Source organism: Oncorhynchus nerka, linkage group LG18 (genome assembly GCF_034236695.1).
Source record: "Oncorhynchus nerka isolate Pitt River linkage group LG18, Oner_Uvic_2.0, whole genome shotgun sequence".
In the NCBI taxonomy this organism is placed as follows: domain Eukaryota; kingdom Metazoa; phylum Chordata; class Actinopteri; order Salmoniformes; family Salmonidae; genus Oncorhynchus; species Oncorhynchus nerka.
Window position 1 is genome coordinate 49,404,321 of NC_088413.1, and position 27,481 is coordinate 49,431,801.

At 44.6% G+C, this 27,481-nt stretch overlaps 1 protein-coding gene across 1 annotated transcript in view; it reads right to left on the reverse strand.

The window, feature by feature from the left end:
- sptbn5 (spectrin, beta, non-erythrocytic 5) overlaps positions 1 to 27,481 on the reverse strand; it is a 64,564-nt gene that overhangs the window by 5,625 nt on the left and 31,458 nt on the right. Inside the window, 34 exon segments of the mRNA XM_029687779.2 lie at positions 127 to 282; positions 502 to 678; positions 984 to 1,188; positions 1,435 to 1,631; positions 1,808 to 2,020; positions 2,207 to 2,393; positions 2,683 to 2,939; positions 4,462 to 4,599; positions 4,829 to 4,975; positions 6,414 to 6,504; positions 6,649 to 6,821; positions 6,946 to 7,023; positions 7,190 to 7,378; positions 7,556 to 7,718; positions 8,797 to 8,918; positions 9,050 to 9,163; positions 11,386 to 11,500; positions 11,713 to 11,831; positions 11,973 to 12,068; positions 12,437 to 12,628; positions 12,840 to 12,995; positions 13,667 to 13,858; positions 15,278 to 15,382; positions 15,560 to 15,709; positions 15,938 to 16,141; positions 16,398 to 16,577; positions 17,017 to 17,127; positions 19,114 to 19,228; positions 19,487 to 19,632; positions 19,812 to 19,944; positions 20,098 to 20,255; positions 23,221 to 23,337; positions 23,597 to 23,797; positions 24,017 to 24,203. Coding sequence (XP_029543639.2) covers positions 127 to 282; positions 502 to 678; positions 984 to 1,188; positions 1,435 to 1,631; positions 1,808 to 2,020; positions 2,207 to 2,393; positions 2,683 to 2,939; positions 4,462 to 4,599; positions 4,829 to 4,975; positions 6,414 to 6,504; positions 6,649 to 6,821; positions 6,946 to 7,023; positions 7,190 to 7,378; positions 7,556 to 7,718; positions 8,797 to 8,918; positions 9,050 to 9,163; positions 11,386 to 11,500; positions 11,713 to 11,831; positions 11,973 to 12,068; positions 12,437 to 12,628; positions 12,840 to 12,995; positions 13,667 to 13,858; positions 15,278 to 15,382; positions 15,560 to 15,709; positions 15,938 to 16,141; positions 16,398 to 16,577; positions 17,017 to 17,127; positions 19,114 to 19,228; positions 19,487 to 19,632; positions 19,812 to 19,944; positions 20,098 to 20,255; positions 23,221 to 23,337; positions 23,597 to 23,797; positions 24,017 to 24,203 — 5,284 coding nt within the window.

Genomic DNA, 27,481 nt, shown 5'->3' on the forward strand with positions numbered 1-27,481 from the left:
CCCACCGAGGTAAAGGCATTCGTGTCATCATCAGGCCTTGGATGGCTAATGGAGTCTGCCTCAATGAAACTGCTCTGCTCCCATCTCAGTCAAACATGTTGAATAAACTTGGGTTGTGTACTGTACCTCCAGTCCTTCATGTTGTCTGATGAGTGCCTGGATACTGAGTAGATCGTGATCGTGGTCGTCAGAGTCCAACACCACCTCCTTCTCACTCATCCAACCCTTCAGCTCGTCCACGTCATGGTCAAACTGGTGCACCTCTCGGGCAGACTTCAGGTTCTGTCACACAAAATGGCTGCTAAATCACCATGGCTCAGGTCAATTACCCACAGTAATATATAAACAATACTTAGAAGGAGAGTGTTTAATGCACATCAAGCTTGGTACAGGAGCTATAGAATTGTGAGTAGACGTTGCCTTTCTGCCCTACCGTTTAATGTCCCACTTAAGTAGCGACTTATAATATTATTGATAGAAGAACTGGACTTAGACTTTTACCTCCGCTCTAATCTTCACATTCTGGTTGAGGTCGTCCCATAATTTGTGCAGCGCTGCCTCTCGTTTCGGGCCTTCAGCAGACTTCACCTCCCGTCGTAGTTGTTGAACAGTGTTGAGTTTACTCTGGCCCAGCGTGTTCACCTCAGCCACAAAGTCTTCAAACTTCTTCTGCAACATCTGGAAGACAGTAACTTTATTATGAAAAGTGTGGCCTGCCTCTAAACTCAAATGCATTCGATATCGATCATCACATGTCTGATTACAGTACTTTACCAAGACTGTAAAGACTGTGTTTCACTACAGCAATATATAAACGATACATACACCCAACAGCTGAAACAAACTGTCCAGTACTTGGCGTATCCATACTGGCCCTATTCCCATCCTCCAAAACATGGGTCAAAACTTTTAAAAACACTTGAGCTGCACCTAATTTGCTCTGTATAATGGAACCAATAGAATAGTCCACTCTGCATCTATACCTCCACATCCTCCAGGTCTTGTCCAAAGTCTTCTGACTCAGCCAGGGTCTTGCGGGAGCACAGCCAGTTCTGCAGCTCCCGGGCCTCTCTCTCAAACACATAAAGGTTCAGCTGATCCTCCAGAGCTGCCCGTCGCGAGCCAGAGACACGCAGCAGACTCTCATACTCACCCAGCACGTCTGGAAGACTCTTACTCACTAAATGGCTGACGTGAAATGAGAGAAATGGTATCATGTCAATGGGCTTACAACATTTGGAATGAGAGACAAACATTAAGAAATGAACTAAATGCATTTAGAAATCACTAAATGTACATATTTCAAATATGCGAATGTAGTTAAATATGTGAATATATAATATGAATATATCTGTGAGACCACATATGTTCATTCCTGACATTGATAACAGATAAAGTGAATAATGTACATACTGTAAGGTTTGTATGCTGTACCTGTTGGGGTGGCCACAGTGCTCCAGTTTAGCGCCAGTCTCCTGAAGAGACTCTACTTTCAGCCGCTGGTTCTCCATGTCCAGGTCTATAGAGTCCAGCTTCCTCAGGAGGACCTCGGTGGCCTCCTCACTCTTCCCAAAATCTTTTGACTCTAACATTGGTCTCTGCTCATCCATCCACAGTTCTAGTTCTGAAACCTAAAGAGAAATGTAAGCATATAAAAGGTTCTTCAGTGGGCATCATATCTGGGTGGCACATAAGTCCCTCACTGTAGAAAGATGTATTAGGAGAGAGTTTTTGTGGATTGTGGAACCTGTGTTTGTGTCCAAAGAGAATGTATAGAGACTATACAGTTGTGGTCACAGTTATCTACCTCAGAGAGGAAGGTCTGTATTTTCAGAGCCTCCTGTAGCAGTCGGCCCTTGTTTTCTGACTCTCTCGTCAGGCTCTCAAAAATCTTCTTGAGCTCAGCCAGCTTCTCGCTGATCTCATGCGAGGCAAAGTGTCTGCCCCTCACCAGGTTCTGCCCTGCATTCTGGACAGCCTGCACCAGAGGGGTACGGCTCGCTATCTCTTGCACCAGAGCCTGCACACACACACACACACACACACACACACACACATAGGTTCAATCAATCAACCAATGGAATCTTACATGCATAACACTTTTTACAAATACATTTCTCACAAAGTTCTTGACAGAACCACAAGCCCAACGTTGTTGTTAGTATCTTAACTGCAAACTGGAACATTGACCATCCCTGTCTCTGACCTGATGTTTTTTGACCACAGACTGAGTACTCTGTAGGGAGGTTCCCCAGTCTTTGGCGGAGGCAGAGGGCAGTTTGTCCTGGACCCAGACCAGCTCATCCTCCATGTCACGGTAGAACTGGAACAACAGCTGCCAGGATTCTAAGGTCTCCTGTCGGTTCTGCAATGGCTCAGCCAGACTGTTATACCTGCAATAACGAAAGTTGGTTCAAATCAGTCTTGAAGGATCATGTAAAAAAAAAAAAAGGTCCCAAAACTTACTACTGTGCAAAACCCTTACAATTCCTTTCACAAGCGCAGTCTCACAGCCATGCAGTATTGGTGTGTGTGTGCTCTGTTACATAGTAATAAACATGTGTTTTGTTAATCTGTGTTTTGTTACTCTGACTAATATTTGAATGTAGTTGGGGAGAATCAAAGACATAATATGCTTTGCCAGTATTATTTATATATCTTTGACAAAAAACAACAACTTACCTATTGACAGTTTGGCCTACTCGTTGCTGGATCTCCTGGGCCAGGAAGTTGCCCTTGGAGCTGAAGTCCTTGGCTGTATCCACCAGGCCCTGGACCCTCTCCAGATAGCCATCCACTACCTCCTCCAGGTCCTGTAGAGCCTTCAGCAGCCTGCTGACTGACGGGAGGTCAGTGCCACAGTCCTCGTTGGTTACTTCAACTTCTACGGACCCAAGCCACTCCTCGATGTCGTCCAGAGAACGTTGGAACTGTAAAGCCTGGTGGTAGAAAATGACAAATTCATAGAATAATTATAGCTTAACACTTTACTTAAAGACCAAGCGCAGTCAAAATGTGTTTTATATCATATTGTACAACAGCTGATGAAACTAACACTGTAAAAGTATGAAGGCATTTGATCAGTGTTATTTCCTAATAGTTGCTGGTACAATCTACACAAGACCTTCTATTCAGCAGGTTTTGCATGGGTGGAGTTTTGGCTTACCTCGTGACACCAGCAGCCGATATAAGTTAATATAGACCAATAACAAAAGAGAGTCTAACTCCGACCACTCCCAGACAGTCCTAGCTAAATTCCTGTTTGAGATTTTTTTGTTGTTAAAAAGCTATTTTTGTTTCTTTTCAACCAAAATTATAAAAGTCAGGTATTTAATTGTTGCCCAGAAATTATTTGATATTGAAATAAAAACAGCTGCATTCGGCCTTTAAAGCAGAATGCTTTATTACTTGATTATTTTACCTGGAGGGGATGTTGTCTCTGCAAATACACTACATGACCAAAATTATGTGGACACATGCTCATCGAACATCTCATTCCAAAATCATGGACATTAAAATGGAGTTGGATCCCCCTTTGCTGCTATAACAAACTCCACTTTTCTGGGAAGGCTTTCCACTAGACGTTGGAACATTTCTTCAGGAACATTGCTGCAGAGACTTGCTTCCATTCAGCCACAAGAGCATTAGTGAGGTCGGGCACTGATGTTGGGCGGTTAGGCCTGGCTCGCAGTTGATAGTGTTCTCCTGGCATCAGCTAAACCCAGATTCATCCGTCGGATTGTCAGATGGTGAAGCGTGATTCATCACTCCAGAGAATGTGTGTCCACTGCTCCAGAGTCCAATGGCGGCGAGCTTTACACCACTCCAGCCAACGCTTGGTATTGCACATGGTGATCTTAGGCTTGTGCGGGGCTGCTCGGCCATGGAAACCCATTTCACGAAGCTCCGGAAAAACAGTTATTGTGCTGACAATGCTTGCAGAGGCAGTATTGCAACCCGAGCACAGACGATTTCTACCTGTTTACATGCATCAGCACTCGCCGGTCTCGTTCAGCACTCGCCGGTCCCGTTCTGTGAGCTTGTGTAGCCTACCACAAGCGGAGCTGCTGTTGCTCCTAGACATTTCCACTTCACAATAACAGGATTTACACGTGACAGGGGCAGCTCTAACTGCGCAGAACTTTCACGAACTGACTTGTTGGAAAGGTGACATCCTATGACGGGGCCACATTAAAAGTCACTGAGCTCTTCAGTAAGATCATTCTATTACCAATGTTTCGCTAAGGAGATTGCATGGGTGTGTGCCCGATTTTATACACCTGTCAGCAACGGCGCGTGTGGCTGAAATAGCCGAATCCACATACTTTTGTATGTGTAGGCGACAAATAAAATCAGATTTTTAGTTTATCATCTCATAAAAGTTACATTCTCTTTTTCACAGTATCATCTACTGTATCTATCATCAAAGATGAGTACAATACATCTATGAGGTGCAAATACCTGGTAGGCCTGCTGCAGACGAGATTTCTTCTCTTTACAGTTGTTGAGGAGCAGGTCCCAGCCATGGTTAAGGTCCTTCAGCCACGGTTTGATCTTCCCAGGAGTGGAGTGACCCGCTGCTATCATTCTCTCCCCCTCCTGGTGGTGAACATTGACTCAATAACACTTGCCTAGACCATTCACTGCTAACTAACTGTACTGTGGATAACATCTGCCGAGACACTGGTCTCAGAGCTTGCAGATTCTATGAAGGACAGAGAGCTATGTTATTCTATCTTAAGGTGTATTGAGCTGTCATAAGCCATAGGAAAGTACTGAGATACTACTCTGTGATTAATGTGCACTGAAAGCAATTCTTCACACATACCTTAGTAAGAGTGTCAACTCGGTTACGGTTGGCTAAGATCTCAGCCTCAAAGCTCTGGTGTTTCAGCAGTTTGGCCTGGAGGTTGATGGGGTCTCTCCAGCTTTCATCCAGGGCCACTGCATTCCTCTCATTGAGCCACGAGCACACCTGCAGGTTCCAGTTATCACACATTACTTTACAGGTTCAAGGTACTACACATTACTTACAGTGCCTTCAGAATGTATTCATACACCTTGACTTATTTCACATTTTGTGTTACAGCCTAAATTAAGAATTGATTAAATAGATTAGTTCTCAACCATCTGCACACAATACTCCATAATGACAAAGTGAAAATGAAACACAGAAATATCTAATTTACATAAGTATTCACACACCCGATGCTATGAACCTCCAAATTAAGCTCAGGAAGCATCCAATTTTCTTTGATAATCCATGTCACTACAACTTGATTGGAGTTGACCTGTGGCCAATTCAACTGTTTGGACATGATTTAGAAAGACACACAACTGTCTATATAAGGTCCCACAGTTGACAGAACATGTCAGAGCTGAAAATATACTATGAAGTCCAAGGGCGTGTCCGTAGATCTCTGAGATAGAAATGTGATGAAACATATATCTGGGGAAGGGTATAAAACCATTTCTAGAGTGTTTAAAGTTTCCAATACCACAGTGGTCTCCATCATTGGGAAATGGAAAAAATATTGAACTACCCAGACTCTGCCTTGAGCTAGCCGTCCAACCAAACCGAGCAACCGGGCCAAAAAGACCTTGGTCAAGGAGATGATCAAGAACCCAATGAACACACAGAACTGCATAGTTCCTTGGCTGAGATGGGAGAACCTGCCAGGACAACAGTCTCTCTACAGCACATCAGTTTGGAAAAAGACATGTAAAAGACTGAGATCATAAGGCAAAAGGTTTAGTGGTCTGATGAGACAAAAAGTTTTGGCATGAATGCAAAAGCGCTATGTCTGGAGAACACGGCACAGCTCATCACCCATTTAACCGTAAAGCATGGTGGTGGGAACATCATGCTATGGGGATGCTTTTCAGTGGCAGGGACTGAGAGACTGGAAAGAATAGAGGGAATAATGAAAGGAGGAAAATACAGACAAATCCTTGATGAGAACCTACTTCATAATGCAAACAACCTTAGACTGGGACGAAGATTTTATGTTCCAACAGGACAATGACCCCAAGCGTACAGCCAAAGCAACACCAAGATGGCTTCAGAACAAGAATGTGAAAATCCTTGAGGGGCCCAGCCAAAGCCCAGATTTGAATCCCACTTTCTGTGAAAAGACTTAAAGATTGCTGTTCACTGCCGCTCCCCATCTAATTTAACAGAACTTGAGAAAATCTGCAGGGAAGAATGCGAGAAAATCCCCAAATCCAGAAGTGCAAAGCTAATAGAGAAATACCCAAGACGACTCAAAGCTGTAATTGCCGCCAAAGGTGCTTCTGCAAAGTATTGACTCAGGGGTATACTTATGTTTTAGTCTTGCATACCAACCTCATATACCCACACTAACATTGAGTTGGTTAAAGTGGACTCATCAAGCAGACCCAACTTCTCATACCTCATAGCTGCTACCCAGGAACTTCTGGAGTTGTAGAGATTCTTCAAGAGCCTTCCGGCGAACCTTACTCATATCCAACAGTTTTCCTTTTCTGGAGAGAGGCATGTTTTTTGAGTCAGGTATAGCAAACAAAGTCAAGAAGAAATCATTGCATACACCAAACAATATCTTTGTATTATGGGCAGTCTTTGAAAACAGGGAAATATTTGGCTCATAGTTCATTGTTGGCTTCTACCTGAGCAGCACAGACTTGCTCTTGCACTTGATATTGTCCGAGTCAAAGTGTTTCCGCTGGATCAGCTGTTGGGCGAACCGCTCCACTCCTTCCACCTGCTCCATCTGAGCATCCAGAGTGTTCTCAAACAGGGCTTGCTTTCTCTGGAGGGTCTCCACATCAGATAGAGAACTCTGCAATAATCAATCAATGTCACAATTTGAACAACACATCTGATGCAGCCTTCATAAGTCCTTTAAAAAGGCCTACATAAATTGTTCACACATAATTTACGAGCAAATACATTTGAGTTCCTACCCCAAGGTCTTCATTGGCCAGAAAGGCCTCCTTGTTGCTCAACCAGCTCTCACTTTGCTCCATGTAGCCAAGGAATATCTGAAATGAAAACAAGATTTATGTAACTTATTTAAATGTATTTTACCCTTATTGTATTAGGTGCGTTGACTGCCAATAAGCAATAAATAAGCAGGAAAACATGCCTAATGTTCGATGAGCTACATTCGCAACATAAATTGTACAAATGTCTCTAAGTTAGGGTTACCTGTAAGCCTAGAGCCTGATCCAGAGTCTTCTTCCTGTTCTGCCAGGTCTGGCTCAGACCCATCTTGGCCTCTTCCAGCTTGGTCAGAGACTTATTGATCTCTGATGATGAGCTGTGTCCAGACTTTACCAGACTCAGGCCAAAGTCTCTGACAGAGTCGATACGCTCCCCCCGTGCATCAATCTCAGTCTAGAACACATTAACACATTTCATCTCTTCCGGAAACATACGTTTGCAATTTAAATGGGTCTTATGGGAGGTTAAAATATTTGTAAACCTCCTTTTCTAGTGAGACCTAGAAAGATAAAGAGCAAGGAGACCTAGAAAGATAGCCAAGATAACTTGAATATCATAATCAGTCGTCACCTTCCAGTCTTGATGTTCTACTATGAATCGCTCTGCCTCGTTCTTGCTCTTGGGCAGGCCTTTCTCTCCCATCTCAGAGCTCTGCTTCAGGGTCCAGTCCAGTAGGAGGCGCTGGTTAGCCTTGAACAGCTGCAGCTGGTGGGCCTCCTGCAGCCTCTCCTTCCTGTAACATCACTTCCTATAAGTCTCTCTGCTGCTTCCCCATACCCCATAATAATACAAATGGAAGTAGATGGTGTCCTAACAGAGCACACACATCTATACTGTCATAATGACTTGAATAATGATTCCATTGTGTCATTTTTGCAAGATCAAAGTACACTAACTATATATACACATACGTATTTGGACAGCCCTTCAAATTAGAGGATTTGGCTATTTCAGCCACACACGTTGCTGACGGGTATATAAAATAAGGCACACGGCCATGCAATCTCCATAGACAAACATTGGCAGTAGAATGGCCTTATAGAAGAGCTCATTGACTTTCAACATGGTACCGTCACAGGATGCCACCTTTCCAACAAGTCAGTTTGTGAAATTTCTGCCCTGCTAGAGTTGTAAGTTGATGCCAAGCGTCGGCTGGAGTGGTGTAAAACTCGCCTCCATTGGACTGGAGCAATGGAAACGTGTTCTCTGGAGTGATGAATCACGCTTCACCATCTGACAGTCCCACGGTCTAATCTGGGTTTGGCAGATGCCAGGAGAACGCTACCTGCCCCAATGCATAGTGCCAAATGTAAAGTTTGGTGGACGAGAAATAATTGTCTGGGGCTGTTTTTCATGGTTCGGGCTAGGTTGCAGTGAAGGGAAATCTTAACGCTACAGCATACATTGACATTCTAGACGATTCTGAGCTTACAACTTTGTGAGATCATTGTGGAAGAACTTGATTGGCCTGCACAGAGCCCTGACCTCAACCCCATCGAAGACCTTTGGGATGAATTGGAACGCCAACTGCGAGCCATGCCTAATCTCCCACATCAGTGCCCGACCTCACTAATGCTCATGGCTGAATGGAAACAAGTCCTCACAGCAATGTTCCAACATCTTGTGGAAAGCCTTCCCAGAAGAGTGGAGGCTGTTATGGAAGCCAAAGGGGAACCAACTCCATATTAATGCCCATGATTTTGGAATGAGATGTTCGACAGGCTGGTGTCCACATACTTTGGTCGTGTAGTGTATCACGTTTGGAAAGAGTACATATTTTCAGGATATTTCAGTTATTATTTGCAACACACCTGAGTTTAATGTCCTTCTCCAGCTTCACAAGGCCGGTTTTGACCTCTTTCTGCTTTTTGCTCAGTTTGTCGGCCATCACAGACTGAGCTTTCAGGCGGTCAGCGGTGTCCTTTTCCAGTGCCTGGCAAATCAACACAAGACCAGGATGCAATTAGTTGGTCTTTCAAATATTCGATTCAATTCAACTATATTTTTCTGTTTCACTGTAAAACGTATTACAGTATATCGGGCCATGTTGTGGCTTCTTCTTACCTTGCCTCTTTCTTGTATGACTCCAGCCTCGCGTTCAGTCTCCTCGTGGCGTCGTATCAGATTCTCCACACTCTCCACATCCCAGCCACAGTCCTGGCCTTGCAGCAGATGCATCTACAATAGGAATCCCAGCAGATAGGAATTGATGTGGAGAGTACAATATGATGTGGACACACTGTCAAGACAACAAGGCTGTGTCATGACGTTGCCTTGTTGGTGAGGTTTATGACCCCCATAAATACCTTTCCCCCTTTCCTCTCTCTACTCTACAGACTTGACTTTTGGAAAAGCTAACATAGAGAGAGTCTGGTAACATCAAAAGGGTGGGGAACGGAACCATATGTCGGTAATCCAACCAGTTGAAAATATCCGTTGGTACTTAAAGAATATAATGTCAGATCAGTTGTCGTCTGAGACATTATTACTGATGATAGGATGACATAAACTGTATCTTGGAAAGTCTACACATTCTATCAGATTCACATGGAACTGTTGTGCAATTTAAATGTTTAAATATGAAGCTATTTGTGAAAAGATGAAATGTCATTTTAGCATCTAAATGAGAGAATTGTTTTCATAAGTGAACTATGCTCAACTCAGTGGCCCCGCCCATGTGAACAGACATTGGTTGTAAACTATGAAACATGCCCTTCTCTCCACCATTACAAAAGCCTGTTGACGAAAAGTCAACCTTGTGTTCCCGATGACGTGAGGACTGTCCATACATTTAAAAGGGCTAATACCAACTACAGAACTAAGCCAACCTCAGCGTGAGCTCTGGTTGCGAATGGTTGAACGACTACAACCTAACGAAATGAACATTGTGTTCCCGGTGAAGTGAGGACTGATGTCCATACGGTTAAAAGGGTGAATTTCAACGTGGAGGTGGCGATTGACACACTGGAAGGATGAATTTCGACTATACCAGCCAGAATATAGAATGAGCTTATAGTATGGAAACTTGGTATGAACTTTGAACTCTTATTCACTAAAGAAGTGATACATCCTAGACGTTAAGTTAACAGCAGCAGCTGTAAACGTGGGCTAGGAAAGAAAGGAAAATCTCTTCAGAAAGACAGGGTACTACAACGTATCCGTTCTACCACACAACATATTCTTCAAAGGACAAGAGGGATCTCTGCTGGGCAACCCTGCCTTCCATCTACGACTAATCTATCGAAGCGCAGCTCAGAGTAAATATTTCTTACATTTTCCTTTTCCAAAATGGGCGGTTATTTAGAATGCATAAGATTCTGTAATTACGATAGCATAGGTTCATAAGGTCCGATAGAGACCCAATCCCTTTGTTCCTCAGTCTTCCCGCGCTTTCATTCAAACCCAACCCCTTTTCTTTGTGTAACCAGCCGTCATATCGGTTCCATCCACTAGGGACGTTTTCTTGTATGACATAATTAGCAGTCAATATATGATCCATCCTGTGTATATGCAATTCTGTGTGATTATTTAGGTATTTAATAAATAAATAATTAAACCAATTTTTTATTGCTTATTCAACTTGTTAGCCAGGGTTCTTGAAGATAACCAAGAATTTTACGATGTTCAGATGAGACTGAATAAGGTGACGATTAATAATTGACTGCTAGGGCCTCCCGAGTGGCGCAGTGGTATAAGGCACTGGATTGCAGTGCTAGCTGTGCCACCAGAGATTCTGGGTTCGAGCCCAGGAGGCGGCGCACAATTGGCCCAGTGTCGTCCGGGTTAGGGAGGGTTTGGCCGGCAGAGATATCCTTGGCTCATCACGCACTAGCAACTCCTGTGGTGGGCTGGGCGCAGTGCATGCTGACACGGTTGCCAGGTGTAAGGTGTTTCCTCCGACACATTGGTGCGGCTGGCTTCCGGGTTGGATGGGCATTGTGTCAAGAAGCAGTTCGGCTTAGTTGGGTTGTGTTTCAGAGGACGCATGGCTCTCGACCTTCGCCTCTCCCGAGTCCATACGGGAGTTGCAGCGATGAGACAAGACTGTAACTACTACCAATTGGGGAGAAAAAAGGGGTGAAAAATAAATAATAATAATAATTGACTGCTATTGATATAAAAGATTAGCAGGTCTTTAGGAGTTTATTCGGAAGACAACAGCTCTATAAATATTCTTCCGTGGTGCCTCGACATTCTAGTTAATTACATTTACATGATTAGTTTAATCAGGTAATATTAATTACAGAGAAATTACTTTATAAAATAGCATGACAGCATGACACTCAAATACTGTACTCTGAAACTGAGATCTGTGATATTTTCTTATGACATATGTTACAATAAGAGACTTAATATTAAGTAGGTTTTATAGAGAAGGGTTAAGATGAAGCCATTCCAACCTTCTCATTGGCTCTCTCCCGGACTTCATCCAGTTCTCTGATGAGAGAGTGGATCACCAGCGCTGCCTCCAGCTTCTTCTTATAGCTGCTCAGGTTGCCATGGAACTTACTCCATCTGATGGAAGGTGTGGTGAAAAGAAAAGGTGTTAGAGCAGGTCCAAAAAATATATAATTATACTACAGTATGTGTACAGTACATTACAACTTTTCTGGTTGAATAAAGGCAATGGAACCTGTGAGCTGTAGAAATAGTTTTCCTCTTGAAGGACAAACATCACCACAGTCATCATCATTATCAACAAATTTTCTCAGTAGGTTGGGTGTCACCTGTCATTAAGCTGCTGTCTGCGCTGTTTCACTGTGGCCAGTTCGTCACTGTTCTGCCTCTCCAGCCGAGCAGCCAGGCTGTTGATGGCCTTGATGTGAGCATCGTCCACTGTGACTTCCTGAAATGAAACGCACTCAATTCAATTTTCCAATTCTCCTTCTTGATAAGTGTCACTAAACTCACCCAAAGTTCCAAGTCCAGCAGCGATGGAAAACGTTAGTACTGTCAATTCCGTATGTTCGTTCAGAAACAAACTCACCCCAGAGCCTGATCCTCTAAACTCATTCAGTTTCTTCAGCAGTTGGAGCCCATGCTCATAGTCAGTGCCAACATCCCCTATGTTTATCATCACCTCCTGAAAAATAACAGAAAACATATAACAAATCTATGTAAAAAAATCATTATTTCCATGTTTGTTTTTTATATGATCAATATGCGAGACATGCTGACAACTACTGGTATCGTGGTAGCTCCTGCATTCTTCTTGGAATCCAACGTTTTGTGGTTGCATTCTCATCTAAAAAGTCTCACATTGCCATACTGCCTCCTCTTGAAAGGTCCTTCATACATTGCTTTTCTAAGTGGTGTGCTCTGACAACAGATTGTTGTTGACTGAAGCTTTACACATTTCACACTGAAACTTGCATCTGATTCAAGTGTGCAGGGACTTCTTTTCATAGCTCTTCTAAGACTCCTTCGTCAATTGTTCTAGTCCATTCTTACCTTCTGTCTGATCCAGACCTCCACCTGGTCCACCTTCTGCAGAAACTCCAAGAAGTCTCTGTTGTCTTCTAGAACCTTCCCCCTGGCGGCCACCGCCAGCTTCAGCTCCTCCCAGTGTTTCTGCAGAGCTGCAACACTACGACGAACCTCCTGGGACTTAGGGTGATGCAGAGACACCAGCTCCTCACCAGCCTAGGCCAGCACAGGGGTCAGTTTGAGTCAGCTCAAACATTGATACATGAATCTCTATGACCTATTATGACTTATTATGAGACATTATAAAGGCTCATACATCCTTATAAGAAGTTGTAAAGGATTATAAGGATGAAGTGTTACTGAACTATGTACTGTAGTTATCGCTGACAAGAAACCCTCCCCAGTGTAGTTTAATAACAGCTCATACCAGCTGCACTGAGTCAATGATTCTGCTGTGGGCGAGAATCTCTGCCTCAAAGACTTGATGTTTTTGGAGCAGCTTCATCTTGGTCTGCAGGTTGCTCAGGTCCACCTTGGAGTCCTCCTGCATCTTCTGCATACGCTCCGACACCCACTCCTCAGCCTGGGCCAAAGACAGACAACATCACAACATCACTTCATCTACCACAGGCAGACCTTGGTTCAAATAGTCATTATTTTCCATAATTATTTATCTCTAAATACTCCATCTACACTTGATTGAGCTTTTCTGGTGCAAGAGAACTAAAGGACTAGTCTCGAAGTCCAAGCCAATCTGGCACTCCAGGTCAGCCAGGCTCAACGGGTGAAAGTAGTTGAAAGAAAACATAGTATTTGAATGATTGATGAATAAAAGAACTAGACTGCTTCCAAGATGGCCGACCGTAGTTTTCAACGTAATCTACTCACATTCGCATACACCGTTTCGTGGTTGTTTACATCTTTCTTTCTTTCTCAGTGCACACTAGCACTCAGTGCACACTGGACAGACAGCAGTATCGCGCGAACACGCTCTGGGAACTCTGTCAGAGCGTGCTAAGCACGTCAATGGATAGTTTGTACTCAAAGGTGATGACTAAAGTGTCTTCTTAGAAATGTTCAAATTGGACTTTTCCATGTCGACGTCTACGGGAATAGTCTTTTTGGGCCAGACATCAGTTAAACTGCAGTACCAAAGCAAAACTGTAAGTGCAGTCAAAAGCGTGCTTCTGGCCAGGAACCCTGGCCCCTGGATTGGAACCCATGTCTGACCACAGGTGATGTGGGGTACTGTACCTCGGCAGCATTGCGGTTGAAGATGCAGAGCAGCCTGGAGATGGCCAACTCCTCTCTGCGTTTGATTGACAGTCCCTTAATCCTGCTTCGCCTCTCCAGGAGGGCCTTCAGCTTGCTGTGGATGTGGCCGGCTTTCTCACGGCTGAAGTCTTCCTTCTTCAGTCTCTCAGCAAGGTCCTTCAACAATGATATCTAAAGAGCAATGACAGTGCTGTGGTTGAACAGGCTGAGACAGATACACAGAACACTTGACAGTGTATGTTATATCATAGATGATTAAATTTCCATGTCTTTTTATAAAAAATAAAAAAAGGTTTTATCCTACTGACATTTTAGGACTTTGTCAAGCAACTAGTTACCGACATTTTTTTTTACCATGATTTCTGTGTTAATATGGAGGAATTAAAAATAATCTTGTCTTTTGTATACTAGTGGTGTGTGGCAAACCTGAAAATGTTGACTCAATAGTAAACTTTGTAAACCAAATTTGGCACAAACGTAACATAAAAAGTGTTGGTCCCATGTTTCATGAGCTGAAAGATCCCAGAAATGTACACAAAAACCTTATTTCTCTCAAATGTTGTGCACAAATTTGTTTACATCCCTGTTACTTAACATTTCTCCTTTGTCAAGAAGCGGATTAAACAGCATGATCATTACACAGGTGCACCTTGTGCTGGGGACAATAAAAGGCCACTCTAAAATGTACAGTTTAGTCACATTACACAATGCCACTGAGGAATATTTCTGTCTGCAATAAAGCCCTGTTGTGAGGAAAAACTCATTCTGATTGGCTGGCTTCCCAGTCGGTGGAAAAACTCATTCTGATTGGCTGGCTTCCCAGTCGGTGGGCCTAGGCCCACCCATGTCTGTGCCCCTGCCCAGTCACATGAAATCCATAGATTAGGGCCTAATTCATTTATTTCAATTGACTGATATCCTTATATGAACTGTAACTCAGTAAAATCATTGAAATTGTTGCATGCTGCGTTTAAAGATATGGAGCAACCCCAGATTTGGCCCCTCAGGAGCGTAGCAGCCACTATAACACAATCTACATAACCAAGTTGTGGTTATCATCTTTCAGATGCAATTGGAACAGAGTTGATAGCCCATAATGTTCCAAAGTTAGAGTTAAAAGTGTGATGGCACCGGCACCTATATTACCTATATAGCCAATATCAGTTGCCATTTTACGTCGTACAGGTATGTCAGATTAGCTCAATCGCCACCTTTTTCAGCCTCCTAGTACCACAGAAACAACACTTTGAATGAATAACCGACAAATGTTCATAACAAGTGGCCATGGATGAAATTAATCAAAATATCTGTTCAAATCATGAAAAACATACAAACATGTCTATTTTGATACATCACATTCTGACCATAAATGTGTAATAAAACAATCTAATGCTTATTTAGGGGAATACTGCTTGACAGACAGTATCTCTCTGAAATGATTACCAATTGTATCTCTTTGAAATCATTACTAATGATCAAAAATGATCCCAGTTGGTGTTTTTAAGCTAAAATGATGTTGGCGCTTTCAGAGTTAAGGACAATAGGTTAGTGCCCTTCATAAAGATGGACAGCGGAGGATTGAATTCAGACCTTGTCCTCCTGAGTGCTGAGGAGTTTCTCAAAGGCTTCATGGCGTTTTATGAGTCCCTCTGTCTCATCAACTGACGTCCCCAGATCACTGTTCTTCAGAAGGATCTGGAAGGAAAAACAAGACGTTGGGGGCATTCAAAATATGAACATGTCCTGTAGCATAGGACAACATGTGTTTTGCTTCAAAATGGATGTAATTGCACCGTCAGAGGGGCTTGCACTGACAATGTGAGTCTTGAAACAGAGAATATATTATTTGATTGACCAGCTTTGACCTCTGACCTCTTGGGAGTTGGTGATCTTCTCCATGCTCTCTGTGTCCCTATAGAAGACCTGTTCCAGGTGGGTCCCCTCCAGGCCTCTCTGTTTCCTCTCCCAGTGGCCATGAAGTGAGTCCCTCTCCTCCTGTAGACCACTCAGCTTATCCTGGACCTGGTAGGAGGAAGACACCACACATTGCCAGCTTATTTAGGTACCATTTATGTAAAAACCAACTCTCTCATCTTGTATGTATTCAAGCCTATTTTCACAGAAAATATTGAGACATTTACAGGAATACAGAGTGTGTATATGCTCATACAGGGTGTGTATTCAATGTGTGTAATTCTGCTGCAACTGAATTGTGTTTCTGTGGCAATAAAGATCTCTTAAATTGAATACCTCTCTTGCGTTGTGTCTGTCCTGCACCTGCAGCTCCTGCCCCATGGCCACTGCCTGGTCGTAGGTCTCCTCCCGGGCCACGATCTCAGCCCACAGCTGCTGGTGCTGGGCCAGGTGCAGGTCACAGGTGGCCACGTCTCTAATAGACTCCTCTGCTGTCATCACATTCAGCACCTGGGCACACCACAGAGCATAGTCCTGGACCTAGAACACCAAAATAGATTGACGTTAAAACCAACATGCAATATATACATCATGTAATATCCAAATCAATCAGTGTAACAAGAACTAGGAAACTCTTAATTGCTGATTTCCTAGACTCAAATGAAGTCTACCCTGGACTAAAAGCACGTTCAATGTAGAATCGCCATTGACAATGCTTATTAGTCCTGGTAAAGGCTCAGAGAGAGAGTTTGCAAATGGAAATGGTGTCTCTAATGGTTAATATAGAGTCAGTTACCGTGTTAAGGAAGAGGTAGCGCTGGCGTGCCCGTTTGAGGTCTCCCTCCCTCTGGTCCATGTGGAGGCGCAGCTTCTCCCAGTGCTCCACTACCTTCTGTTGTTGATCCTGCAGGAGAACCCTCATCTCTGGGGAGCACAGGTCCAGGGTGGAGTCTGCCATATCCAGCAACTCCTGGAGCTAAGAACAACCCATATGACAGGAAGATTCATAGATGGACAATGAAGACATGCAGGCAACCCCCACAACTGGCCTGGATGGTCATTTGAGTGACCTGTGCGCCACAAGATTGTGTTAGCCCGCTGGGCTAAAACCTAGACAAGTCTAAGGCAAGGTTACTTATCATACAAGCGTGGCTCACAAAACCACCTCCATTACAGTAACCACGGAGTGAAATATCCTCAAAGAACAGCTTAGAAAGCCCTAGCTCAATCGTTAGATCAAGAAAATGGAAGAGTAAGTGACGGTTTTATACAATCTATAGTATAATACAGGGCAAAAACAAATCGGAATTCTGGGTGAGCGGATTATCATTGATTGTATTGTTGTTAAAGCGAGTCAATAAGAACATTTGTTCACAAAAGTTGTGGGTAAACTATTGATGTGTTGTGTTCAGTACCTGCTGCTCGTTCCCTGCTAGCACGTGGACTAGAGCCTCGTGTTTACGAAGCTGCAAAAGCACCCCTCGCAGGTCCCTGGCGATGTCATCGGGAATGCTCTTGTACCTCTCCTGTGGTGGTTGGAGAGTGAGCAAGAGAGGGGGGTGGGGGTGGATGGATGGATGGAGAGAGAGAGAGGACACAGACAGAGCATGAATCACACAAACTCAATAATAATTTATCAGCATGCATTTGCTAAGCAGTAGTGACTTTTATTTGCATTACACATCATTCAATTTTACCCTCACATTTAAATTACACAGTGTTCTTTCAGTGAGCATTACACAGCTGATTGTTTGCCTGAGTCAGATCAGTGCCTTAAATTAAGTTGACGTCCTGACACCACACGGATAAGGAGCACAGTAAACATTGTAGGTCAAGACTGATAATTTTACACAGAGATGAACTCTATATGAACTCTGAGCAACACTGAGCCTCTCAGCAAGGCACTGAGCTATTATACACTACCGTTCAAAAGTTTGGGGTCACTTAGAAATGTCCTTGTTTTTGAAAGAAAAACAAAAAATTTGTCCATTAAATTGATCAGAAATACAGTGTAGACATTGTTAATGTTGTAAATGACTATTGTATCTGGAATTGGCACATTTTTTTAATGGAATATCTACATAGGCGTAGAGGCCCATTATCAGCAACTATCACTCCTGTGTTCCAATGGCACGTTGTGTTAGCTAATCCAAGTTTATAATTTTAAAAGGCTAAGTGATCATTAGAAAACCCTTTTGCTATTATGTTAGCACAGCTGAAAACTGTTATTCTGATTAAAGAAGCAATAAAAATGGCCTTATTTAGACTAGTTGAGTATCTGGAGCATCAGCATTTGCGGGTTCGATTACAGGCTCAAAATGGCCAGAAACAAAGAACTTTCTCCTGAAACTCATCAGTCTATTCTTGTTCTGAGAAACGAAGGCTATTCCATGCGAGAAAAAAGCCATATCTCAGCCAATTTCAAAGAAAAAATCGAGATGGGCAAAAGAACACAGACACAGGAAGATTGGAAAAAAGTTCTATGGACAGACAAATCTAAGTTTGAGGTGTTCAGATCACAAAGAAGAACATTCGCGAGACGCAGAAAAAATTAAAAGATGCTGGAGGAGTGCTTGACGCCATCATCTGTCAAGCATGGTGGAGGCAATGTGATGGTCTGTGGGTGCTTTGGTGGTGGTAAAGTGGGAGATTTGTACAGGGTAAAAGGGATCTTGAAGAAGGAAGGCTACCACTCCATTTTGCAACGCCATGCCATACCCAGTGGACGGCGCTCAGTTGGAACCAATTTCCTCCTACAACAGGACAATGACCCAAGGCACAGCTCCAAACTATGCAACTATTTAGGGAAGAAGCAGTCAGCTGGTATTCTGTCTATAATGGAGTGGCCAGCACAGTCACCGGATCTCAACCCTATTGAGCTGTTGTTGGAGCAGCTTGACCGTATGGTACGTAAGAAGTGCCCATCAAGCCAATCCAACTTGTGGGAGGTGCTTCAGGAAGCACGGGGTGAAATCTCTTCAGATTACCTCAACAAATTGACAACTAGAATGCCAAAAGGTCTGCAAGGATTTAATTGCTGCAAGCGGAGGATTCTTTGACGAAAGCAAAGTTTGAAGGACACAATTATTATTTCAATTAAAATTCATTATTTATAACCATGTCAATGTCTTGACGATATTTCCTATTCATTTTGCAACTCGTGTTTTCATGGAAAACATTGACATTTCTAAGTGACCCTACATTTTTGAACGGTAGAGTATTTATTTAATTGAACCTTTATTTAACTAGACAAGTCAGTTAAGAACAAATTCTTATTTACAATAACGGCCTACACCGGCCAAATCCGGACGACGCTGGGCTATTTGTGCACCGCCCTATGGGACTACCAATCACGGCCGGTTGTGATGCAGCCTGGATTCGAACCAGGGTGTCTGTAGTGACGCCTCTACCACTGAGATGCAGTGCCTTAGACCGCTGCGCCGCTCACGAGCCCTACTTTCAAGACCATTTCTAATTCATCCAAAATATACTTATTTATGCTTAAACTGTACCTCAATATGTCCTAAGGCATCGGTGAGATCTCTGTAAAACTTGTGACACTCCTCGGCTTTGAGTAAACGGTCTTTGCGGTCTTTGGCCAAGTCCTGCAGTTCCTTCCATGACAATCTATCAAACAGGAGGGAAACAAGACAAAAACAACTGACTCAGGTCCTCAGGTAAGATCTCTTTAACATGACTTTCATCCCAGTAGACATAGCTGCTTGAAATGACATCATCATTGCAACAAGTTAAGAAGCATGTAATGATGTCATTTCAAGCAGATTTGAGTTGTATTTCGTCATTTGAATGTGGATACATGCATTGTTCATTTGTACAGTGGACTGGTAGTGTGAGCAATAAAGAGTATCGATTAGGTGCCCATACCTGAGCTGATGTTGTGTATCCCTGATGGTGGAAGCTTGAGGGTGGTTATGTTGAATGAGACTGTCAGCAAGCTCTTTGCAGCTCCGCATCCTATCAAAACCCACGTCCAAATTCTTCAGGAAGGCCTCAAATTTACCATTCAGTAGCTATCATGGGAAATCAAGAACATTTGTTGAAATTTTGTTTTCAATGACAAATGCCACATTTTGGAAGAAATAGGCATTAGTCACGCTCACAATCTGGATAATAATTTTCCAACTGAACATTTTGGAGATCTGTGCAAATATATACTGTATAGACAGTAGTGGTAGATGGTATTTCTCACCACTACATGTTCATAGTCATTTCCGTAGTCCTCAGAGGAGGCTATCTGTCTCTGCTGTGTGATCCAGTCGTCCAGCTCTGAAGACTCCCGTCTGAACTCATGGAGGTGGAGAGCCTCCCTCAGCTTTTGGCCCCTAAGAGAAGGTAGACAACTCCTCTGTTACACACAAGACACTCACCCATAACATATGTCTCCTCGTGGTGCCTGTTGTTTGGGGGGGGGCATCAAACCATGATCTCATGACATCTTTGTATCAAATGTCATGTGTTTGATTGCTTGAGCTTACCTGACTTGAGCTTGGTGTTGCAGCTGGCTCATCTGATTGCTGATGCGGCTGTATGGTCTGTTGACCTCGTCCAGGTTCCATTCATGGACGGCTGACGCCACACTATCCCCCAGCTCCTCCACCTGGGCCTTCAGCACCTCCATCTGCCCCTCCACCGCCTGCAGTACACACAACAGAAACAGCAGCATTACACAATCCATGTTCCTCATCGTGCAGCTGCATTAGACACCATGCTCCTCACAGTGCAACTGCATTAGACACCATGCTCCTCACCGTGCAGCTACATTAGACACCATGCTCCTCACAGTGCAGCTGCATTAGACACCATGCTCCTCACAGTGCAGCTGCGTTAGACACCATGCTCCTCACCGTGCAGCTGCATTAGACACCATGCTCCTCACCGTGCAGATTTATTAGACACCATGCTCCTCACAGTGCAGCTGCATTAGACACCATGCTCCTCACAGTGCAGCTGCATTAGACACCATGCTCCTCACAGTGCAGATGCATTAGACACCATGCTCCTCACAGTGCAGATGCATTAGACACCATGCTCCTCACCGTGCAGCTGCATTAGACACCATGCTCCTCACAGTGCAGCTGCATTAGACACCATGCTCCTCACCGTGCAGCTGCATTAGACACCATGCTCCTCACCGTGCAGCTGCATTAGACACCATGCTCCTCACCGTGCAGCTGCATTAGACACCATGCTCCTCACCGTGCAGCTGCATTAGACACCATGCTCCTCACAGTGCAGCTGCATTAGACACCATGCTCCTCACAGTGCAGATGCATTAGACACCATGCTCCTCACCGTGCAGCTGCATTAGACACCATGCTCCTCACCGTGCAGCTGCATTAGACACCATGCTCCTCAAGGTGCAGCTGCATTAGACACCATGCTCCTCACAGTGTAGCTGCATTAGACACCATGCTCCTCACAGTGCAGCTGCATTATACACCATGCTCCTCACAGTGCAGCTGCATTAGACACCATGCTCCTCACCGTGCAGCTGCATTAGACACCATGCTCCTCACCGTGCAGCTGCATTAGACACCATGCTCCTCACAGTGCAGCTGCATTAGACACCATGCTCCTCACCGTGCAGATTTATTAGACACCATGCTCCTCACAGTGCAGATGCATTAGACACCATGCTCCTCACAGTGCAGCTGCATTAGACACCATGCTCCTCACCATGCAGATGCATTAGACACCATGCTCCTCACAGTGCAGCTGCATTAGACACCATGCTCCTCACCGTGCAGCTGCATTAGACACCATGCTCCTCACAGTGCAGATGCATTAGACACCATGCTCCTCACAGTGCAGCTGCATTAGACACCATGCTCCTCACCGTGCAGCTGCATTAGACACCATGCTCCTCACCGTGCAGCTGCATTAGACACCATGCTCCTCACCGTGCAGCTGCATTAGACACCATGCTCCTCACCGTGCAGATGCATTAGACACCATGTTCCTCACAGTGCAGATGCATTAGACACCATGCTCCTCACAGTGCAGATGCATTAGACACCATGCTCCTCACCGTGCAGCTGCATTAGACACCATGCTCCTCACAGTGCAGCTGCATTAGACACCATGCTCCTCAAGGTGCAGCTGCATTAGACACCATGCTCCTCACAGTGCAGCTGCATTAGACACCATGCTCCTCACAGTGTAGCTGCATTAGACACCATGCTCCTCACCGTGCAGCTGCATTAGACACCATGCTCCTCACCGTGCAGCTGCATTAGACACCATGCTCCTCACCGTGCAGCTGCATTAGACACCATGATCCTCACCGTGCAGATTTAGACACCATGCTCCTCACCGTGCAGCTGCATTAGACACCATGCTCCTCACAGTGCAGATGCATTAGACACCATGCTCCTCACCGTGCAGCTGCATTAGACACCATGCTCCTCACAGTGCAGCTGCATTAGACACCATGCTCCTCAAGGTGCAGCTGCATTAGACACCATGCTCCTCACAGTGCAGCTGCATTAGACACCATGCTCCTCACAGTGTAGCTGCATTAGACACCATGCTCCTCACCGTGCAGCTGCATTAGACACCATGCTCCTCACCGTGCAGCTGCATTAGACACCATGCTCCTCACCGTGCAGCTGCATTAGACACCATGCTCCTCACCGTGCAGCTGCATTAGACACCATGCTCCTCACCGTGCAGATGCATTAGACACCATGTTCCTCACAGTGCAGATGCATTAGACACCATGCTCCTCACAGTGCAGATGCATTAGACACCATGCTCCTCACCGTGCAGCTGCATTAGACACCATGCTCCTCACAGTGCAGCTGCATTAGACACCATGCTCCTCAAGGTGCAGCTGCATTAGACACCATGCTCCTCACAGTGCAGCTGCATTAGACACCATGCTCCTCACAGTGTAGCTGCATTAGACACCATGCTCCTCACCGTGCAGCTGCATTAGACACCATGCTCCTCACCGTGCAGCTGCATTAGACACCATGCTCCTCACCGTGCAGCTGCATTAGACACCATGATCCTCACCGTGCAGATTTAGACACCATGCTCCTCACCGTGCAGCTGCATTAGACACCATGCTCCTCACAGTGCAGATGCATTAGACACCATGCTCCTCACAGTGTAGCTGCATTAGACACCATGCTCCTCACAGTGCAGATGCATTAGACACCATGCTCCTCACCGTGCAGCTGCATTAGACACCATGCTCCTCACAGTGCAGCTGCATTAGACACCATGCTCCTCAAGGTGCAGCTGCATTAGACACCATGCTCCTCACAGTGCAGCTGCATTAGACACCATGCTCCTCACAGTGTAGCTGCATTAGACACCATGCTCCTCACCGTGCAGCTGCATTAGACACCATGCTCCTCACCGTGCAGCTGCATTAGACACCATGCTCCTCACCGTGCAGATGCATTAGACAGTGGTCCCTAGATCTATAGATGCTTTAACCAACTCCTCTGATTATCACAGCATACTATGGCCATTCAGCAGATGGCTTTATCCATAACAACTATATCCAAACAACAGAACTGTTGACAGTGACGTATAGTTTGAATACAGCCAGTCAAACACAAGAGAACAGGAGAATGGGGTTACAGTACCTGATGTTGCTTGATAAGGCTCTGGGTGGCTAGATCGTTCTTGCCGTACTCATCAGTGCTGACCAAAGCTAGAGTCTCAGAAAGACGGGTTTCCAGCTCCGCACAGTCAAGCAAGATCTAGGAGCAAAAAAGTACAGTGATGAGGTATAATGATTATTGTCCTTCAGCTATTGTCCTTCATGCTTTTTATAGAGGAGATCGTGATTATAAATTGCCTGGCTGGACTGATGAGACAGTGGATTTCACCGTCAGATGGAACAGAGTAAATAGGTATTTTAACGTCACAGATTTAGTCGGTGGTAACTTGTGGAATAGACACCGGCTGGAATGCTTTGGATCCATCACAATCAGGATTCTGCTTTCCTGTTAGCCCTACCTGTTCTCTGGTGATGGCCCTGTTCAGGTGGATGGCCCTCTTGTCACAGGCTGCCTCTAGCTCCTCCCACTCTGTGGCCAGGTGTGTATTCCTCTGCTGGACTTCCTCTCCATCATATTGGCTGGACTTCTCCAAGCTCTGCCCCTTCTCCAGGACCCGGTCCAAGTGTTTACGGTGGGCGTTCACTTCTGCCTGCAGCTCCTGATCACAGAACACACATTTGATTTTTGTCAGGGACTATGCACAACACATATATTGCACCAGCTTTAACTCATTTACATCTGTCCACCCTGGGCAGGAAACAAACTAACCAAAAATACTGGATGAGAGTCACTCTGGATAAGAGAGACAAAAATGACTAGACATAAAATAAAATGTAAATCAAACTTTCTCATTCTTTTCTTGTTACCAGACTGATACCTTGTGTTTCTGCATGAGGTTGATAGCCCCTGCCAGGGACTTGTCATAGTTGGTGGAGCCAGTGGATGGGTAGTGTTCAGTTATCCAGGAGAGTTCTATGTCTACATCGTGATAGAAGCCAAACAGAGCCACGGACGCCTCCAGCTGGGCCCTGCGACGATCCAGAGGCTTCTGCAGCGACTTGAACCTGCATACAGAGATGATGTCTCAAAAATATCCACACGGATTATGAACAGGGGACAGATGTTTTTTCTGACTGTTACGGATACAGTTATCCTGTGTGTGTGTGTATCCTGTGTGTGTTTCTTTTCTCTCCTTCTCCCCTCACAGGTGAAAACCATCACTCCCCAATCAGTCAACAATCAATCATCAATCAGAAGACACACCTCCTCCTACTTCCTATCCTATCACAGTTCCTTCCCCATGGTTTAAAAACCCCATCATTTGTTTGTTCTGGAGCAATCTCTAGCTCAATCTCTAGCTCAATCTCTCTGTAAATGCCATGTCTGTAGGTCTCTGTGTTTCACTCTCGCTTTGTGTCTTAACCTCTCTTTTGTTTAAGCACCTCCATAGCACTTTGTCATCACCTGTGAGTATTGTTTTTGGGTTATGGTGTTTGTTTGTTTGCTGGTGGGAAAAGGGGAAACCAAGACAAGTCGCCCATGGGCATACACTACCCGTAGGTGAACTTTGTTAAATACACTAGGTAGAACTGGGCGGACCACCCACTGTATTTTTGGTTAGTTAGTTAGCTGTTGTTAAAGTAGGCTAGTCTAGCTTAGGGGTGTTTTTGAATACTTATTGTTTCTTTCCTTGGGTCCAGCTCAGCCCCTTTTCCTGCTCCCCCCATTACCGTGTGTTTATAAATAAACCTAGAGTTTGACGGTAGATTTCTGTTGTCGTGGTTATTTCGTGCACACTTTTACTTTGTCACAATAATAATTTGCATGAGTTATGTTACGGGTCTCATTACCATCCCCCCTAGACTGTCGGGCCAAAAGGGATTCGTAACATAAGTGGAGCCTCATCCGGGATCTGTCATAACTGACACCCATGCCGCTCATGTAGATTGTTGTAGTGGTATAGTTCAGTGTTGAGCGTCATAGCTGAAGTAGCATTAGTGTTTGCTATATTATTTTTTTGGCACTTGTGAAGTAGTGTAAAATGACTACTTTTGATTTGAGATCCTTTTTGGATAACCCTTCGTGGGAAGTTTTTGACAAATGTCGTAGAGTTGATTTAATGACCTTGGCTGACCATTATTCAGTATCGATTCCGCAGAGTTTAGTTAAGGCGGAGGTTAAACGGCTAGTATTAAATGTATTGTTGGAAGAGCAGGTGCTTGTGTTACCGCTGCCTGAGCCTACTACCCCTGTAGGGGATGTTGCTGCTCCTGTAAGCCCATTGGTGTCTGATAATGAGGGCGAGGCTAAAACACCAGCCACATTGTCCCGTTTTGATCCACTCTCCCCACTGTCAAATGGTGATGCCAGGAGGGATGTCCGTTTAGCACAGTTCCAACTGGAGGTGGAAGAGAGAGCACAAATTAGGCGAGAGACTCTCCAGTTGGAGATATGCAAAATAGAGGCAGAAAAAGAACGAGAACAACGGCATTTGGAGATGTGTAAAATTGAGGCAGACAGAGAACAAAGGCAGTTGGAGTTCAAAATGCGCCAGATGGAACTGGAGGCAGAGACAGCGAGGCTAGCCTCCGGTCCTACTGTGCCTGTTTGTGAGCCGTCCTCACCTGCTGTGTCCTCCAACACGTTTGACATTAGTAGGCAGATTGCCTTAGTACCTTTGTTCAGAGAGTCAGAGGTTGACTCCTATTTTTGTGTATTTGAGCGTATAGCCGTAGCATTGAAATGGCCTGAAGAGGTATGGTGCCTATTACTTCAGTGTAAATTAACTGGTAAAGCCCAAGAGGTTTTGTCAGCGCTACCTCTGGAGGACAGTTTGAATTATGAAGTGGTCAAAGCTACTGTTCTTCGTGCCTATGAGCTTGTGCCTGAGGCATACCGACAGAGATTTAGGTCTCATAGAAAGTCTTCTAGTAAGACTTATGTGGAATTTGCTAGAGACAAGGGAAATCTGTTTGATAAATGGCATGCTGCTAGTAAGGTAACTGATTTCAACTCTCTCCGGCAGTTAATCTTGTTGGAAAAGTTTAAAAATTGCTTACCCGAACGCATTGTAGTTTACCTAAACGAACAGAAAGTATCCTCCCTGGCAGAAGCGTCTGTGTTGGCAGACGAGTTTGTGTTGACGCACAAGAGTGTGTTTTCGGCTCAAACTGAGAGTAGAGCCACTGAGTTTCCTACCTTTAGCCCTAGTCGGCCAGCAGTAGTATATCAAGCACGCCAGAAGAATGAGCGTCCCTGTTTCTATTGTCATAAAGTAGGACATATCATTAATGATTGCTTCCTGCTTAAACGCAAACAAGGGATGCCTCTTCGTGCCAAGCCACCAACAGGTGTTGCTCTAATTCGTACGGTTGTGAGGTCTGCAACAAAACAGGTGCCTCAGGGTAACTGTAGTTTGAAAGTCTCAGTCCCCGACCACAGTTATGAACCATTCATTTTCGAGGGGTTTGTGTCCCTAACGAATGACGAAGCGTCTCAGCGACCGGTTAAAATCCTTAGAGATACTGGTGCGGCGCAGTCGTTTATATTGTCTGATGTGTTGCCCTTATCTGACGATACATATTGTGGTTCCAGTGTGTTAGTGCAGGGTATTGAAATGGGTTTTGTCCCAGTGCCATTGCACTTTGTGAACGTACACTCTGAGTTAATCAGTGGAATATTCAGAGTGGGGGTACGCCCTATGTTGCCAGTGAAAGGTGTGACCTTTATAATGGGTAACGATATTGCCGGAGGAAAGGTAGTACCCGTATTGGATAAAAGTGACCACTCTCTCTCGAATGAGCTGGCACAGAGTTATCCACATGTGTTCCCCGCTTGTGCTGTCACTCGTGCTCAGGCACGACAAGAGGGTGACGTGATAGATTTGTCGAACACTGTTCTGTTCAAAGAGGTTGATCAAGAAGATGGATTGTGTGATACCTCTGAGAAGCTGATCACCTCTGACAAACAGCCCAGGAAAGAAGCAAAGAACGTTGAACTTATTGCTGATGCAATACAGTCACTCGTGAGCAGCTGATTGCTAACCAAAAGGTTGACAACAAGCTTGCTAAATGTTTTTCTAGTGTTGTCTCATTGGAAGATGTGAAGAAGAAGAACGTGGCTTACTTCATTGATGGTAATCTCCTCATGCGTAAATGGAAATCCCATGTTGACGCGGATGGAGATTGGAATGCTGTTTACCAAATAGTGATTCCTACAGCCTTTCGACAAAATGTGTTATCCCTTGCTCATGATCACCAGTGGTCTGGTCATTTAGGAATCACAAAAACTTATGATCGGATCCTTCGACATTTCTTTTGGCCGGGTTTAAAACAAGATGTGG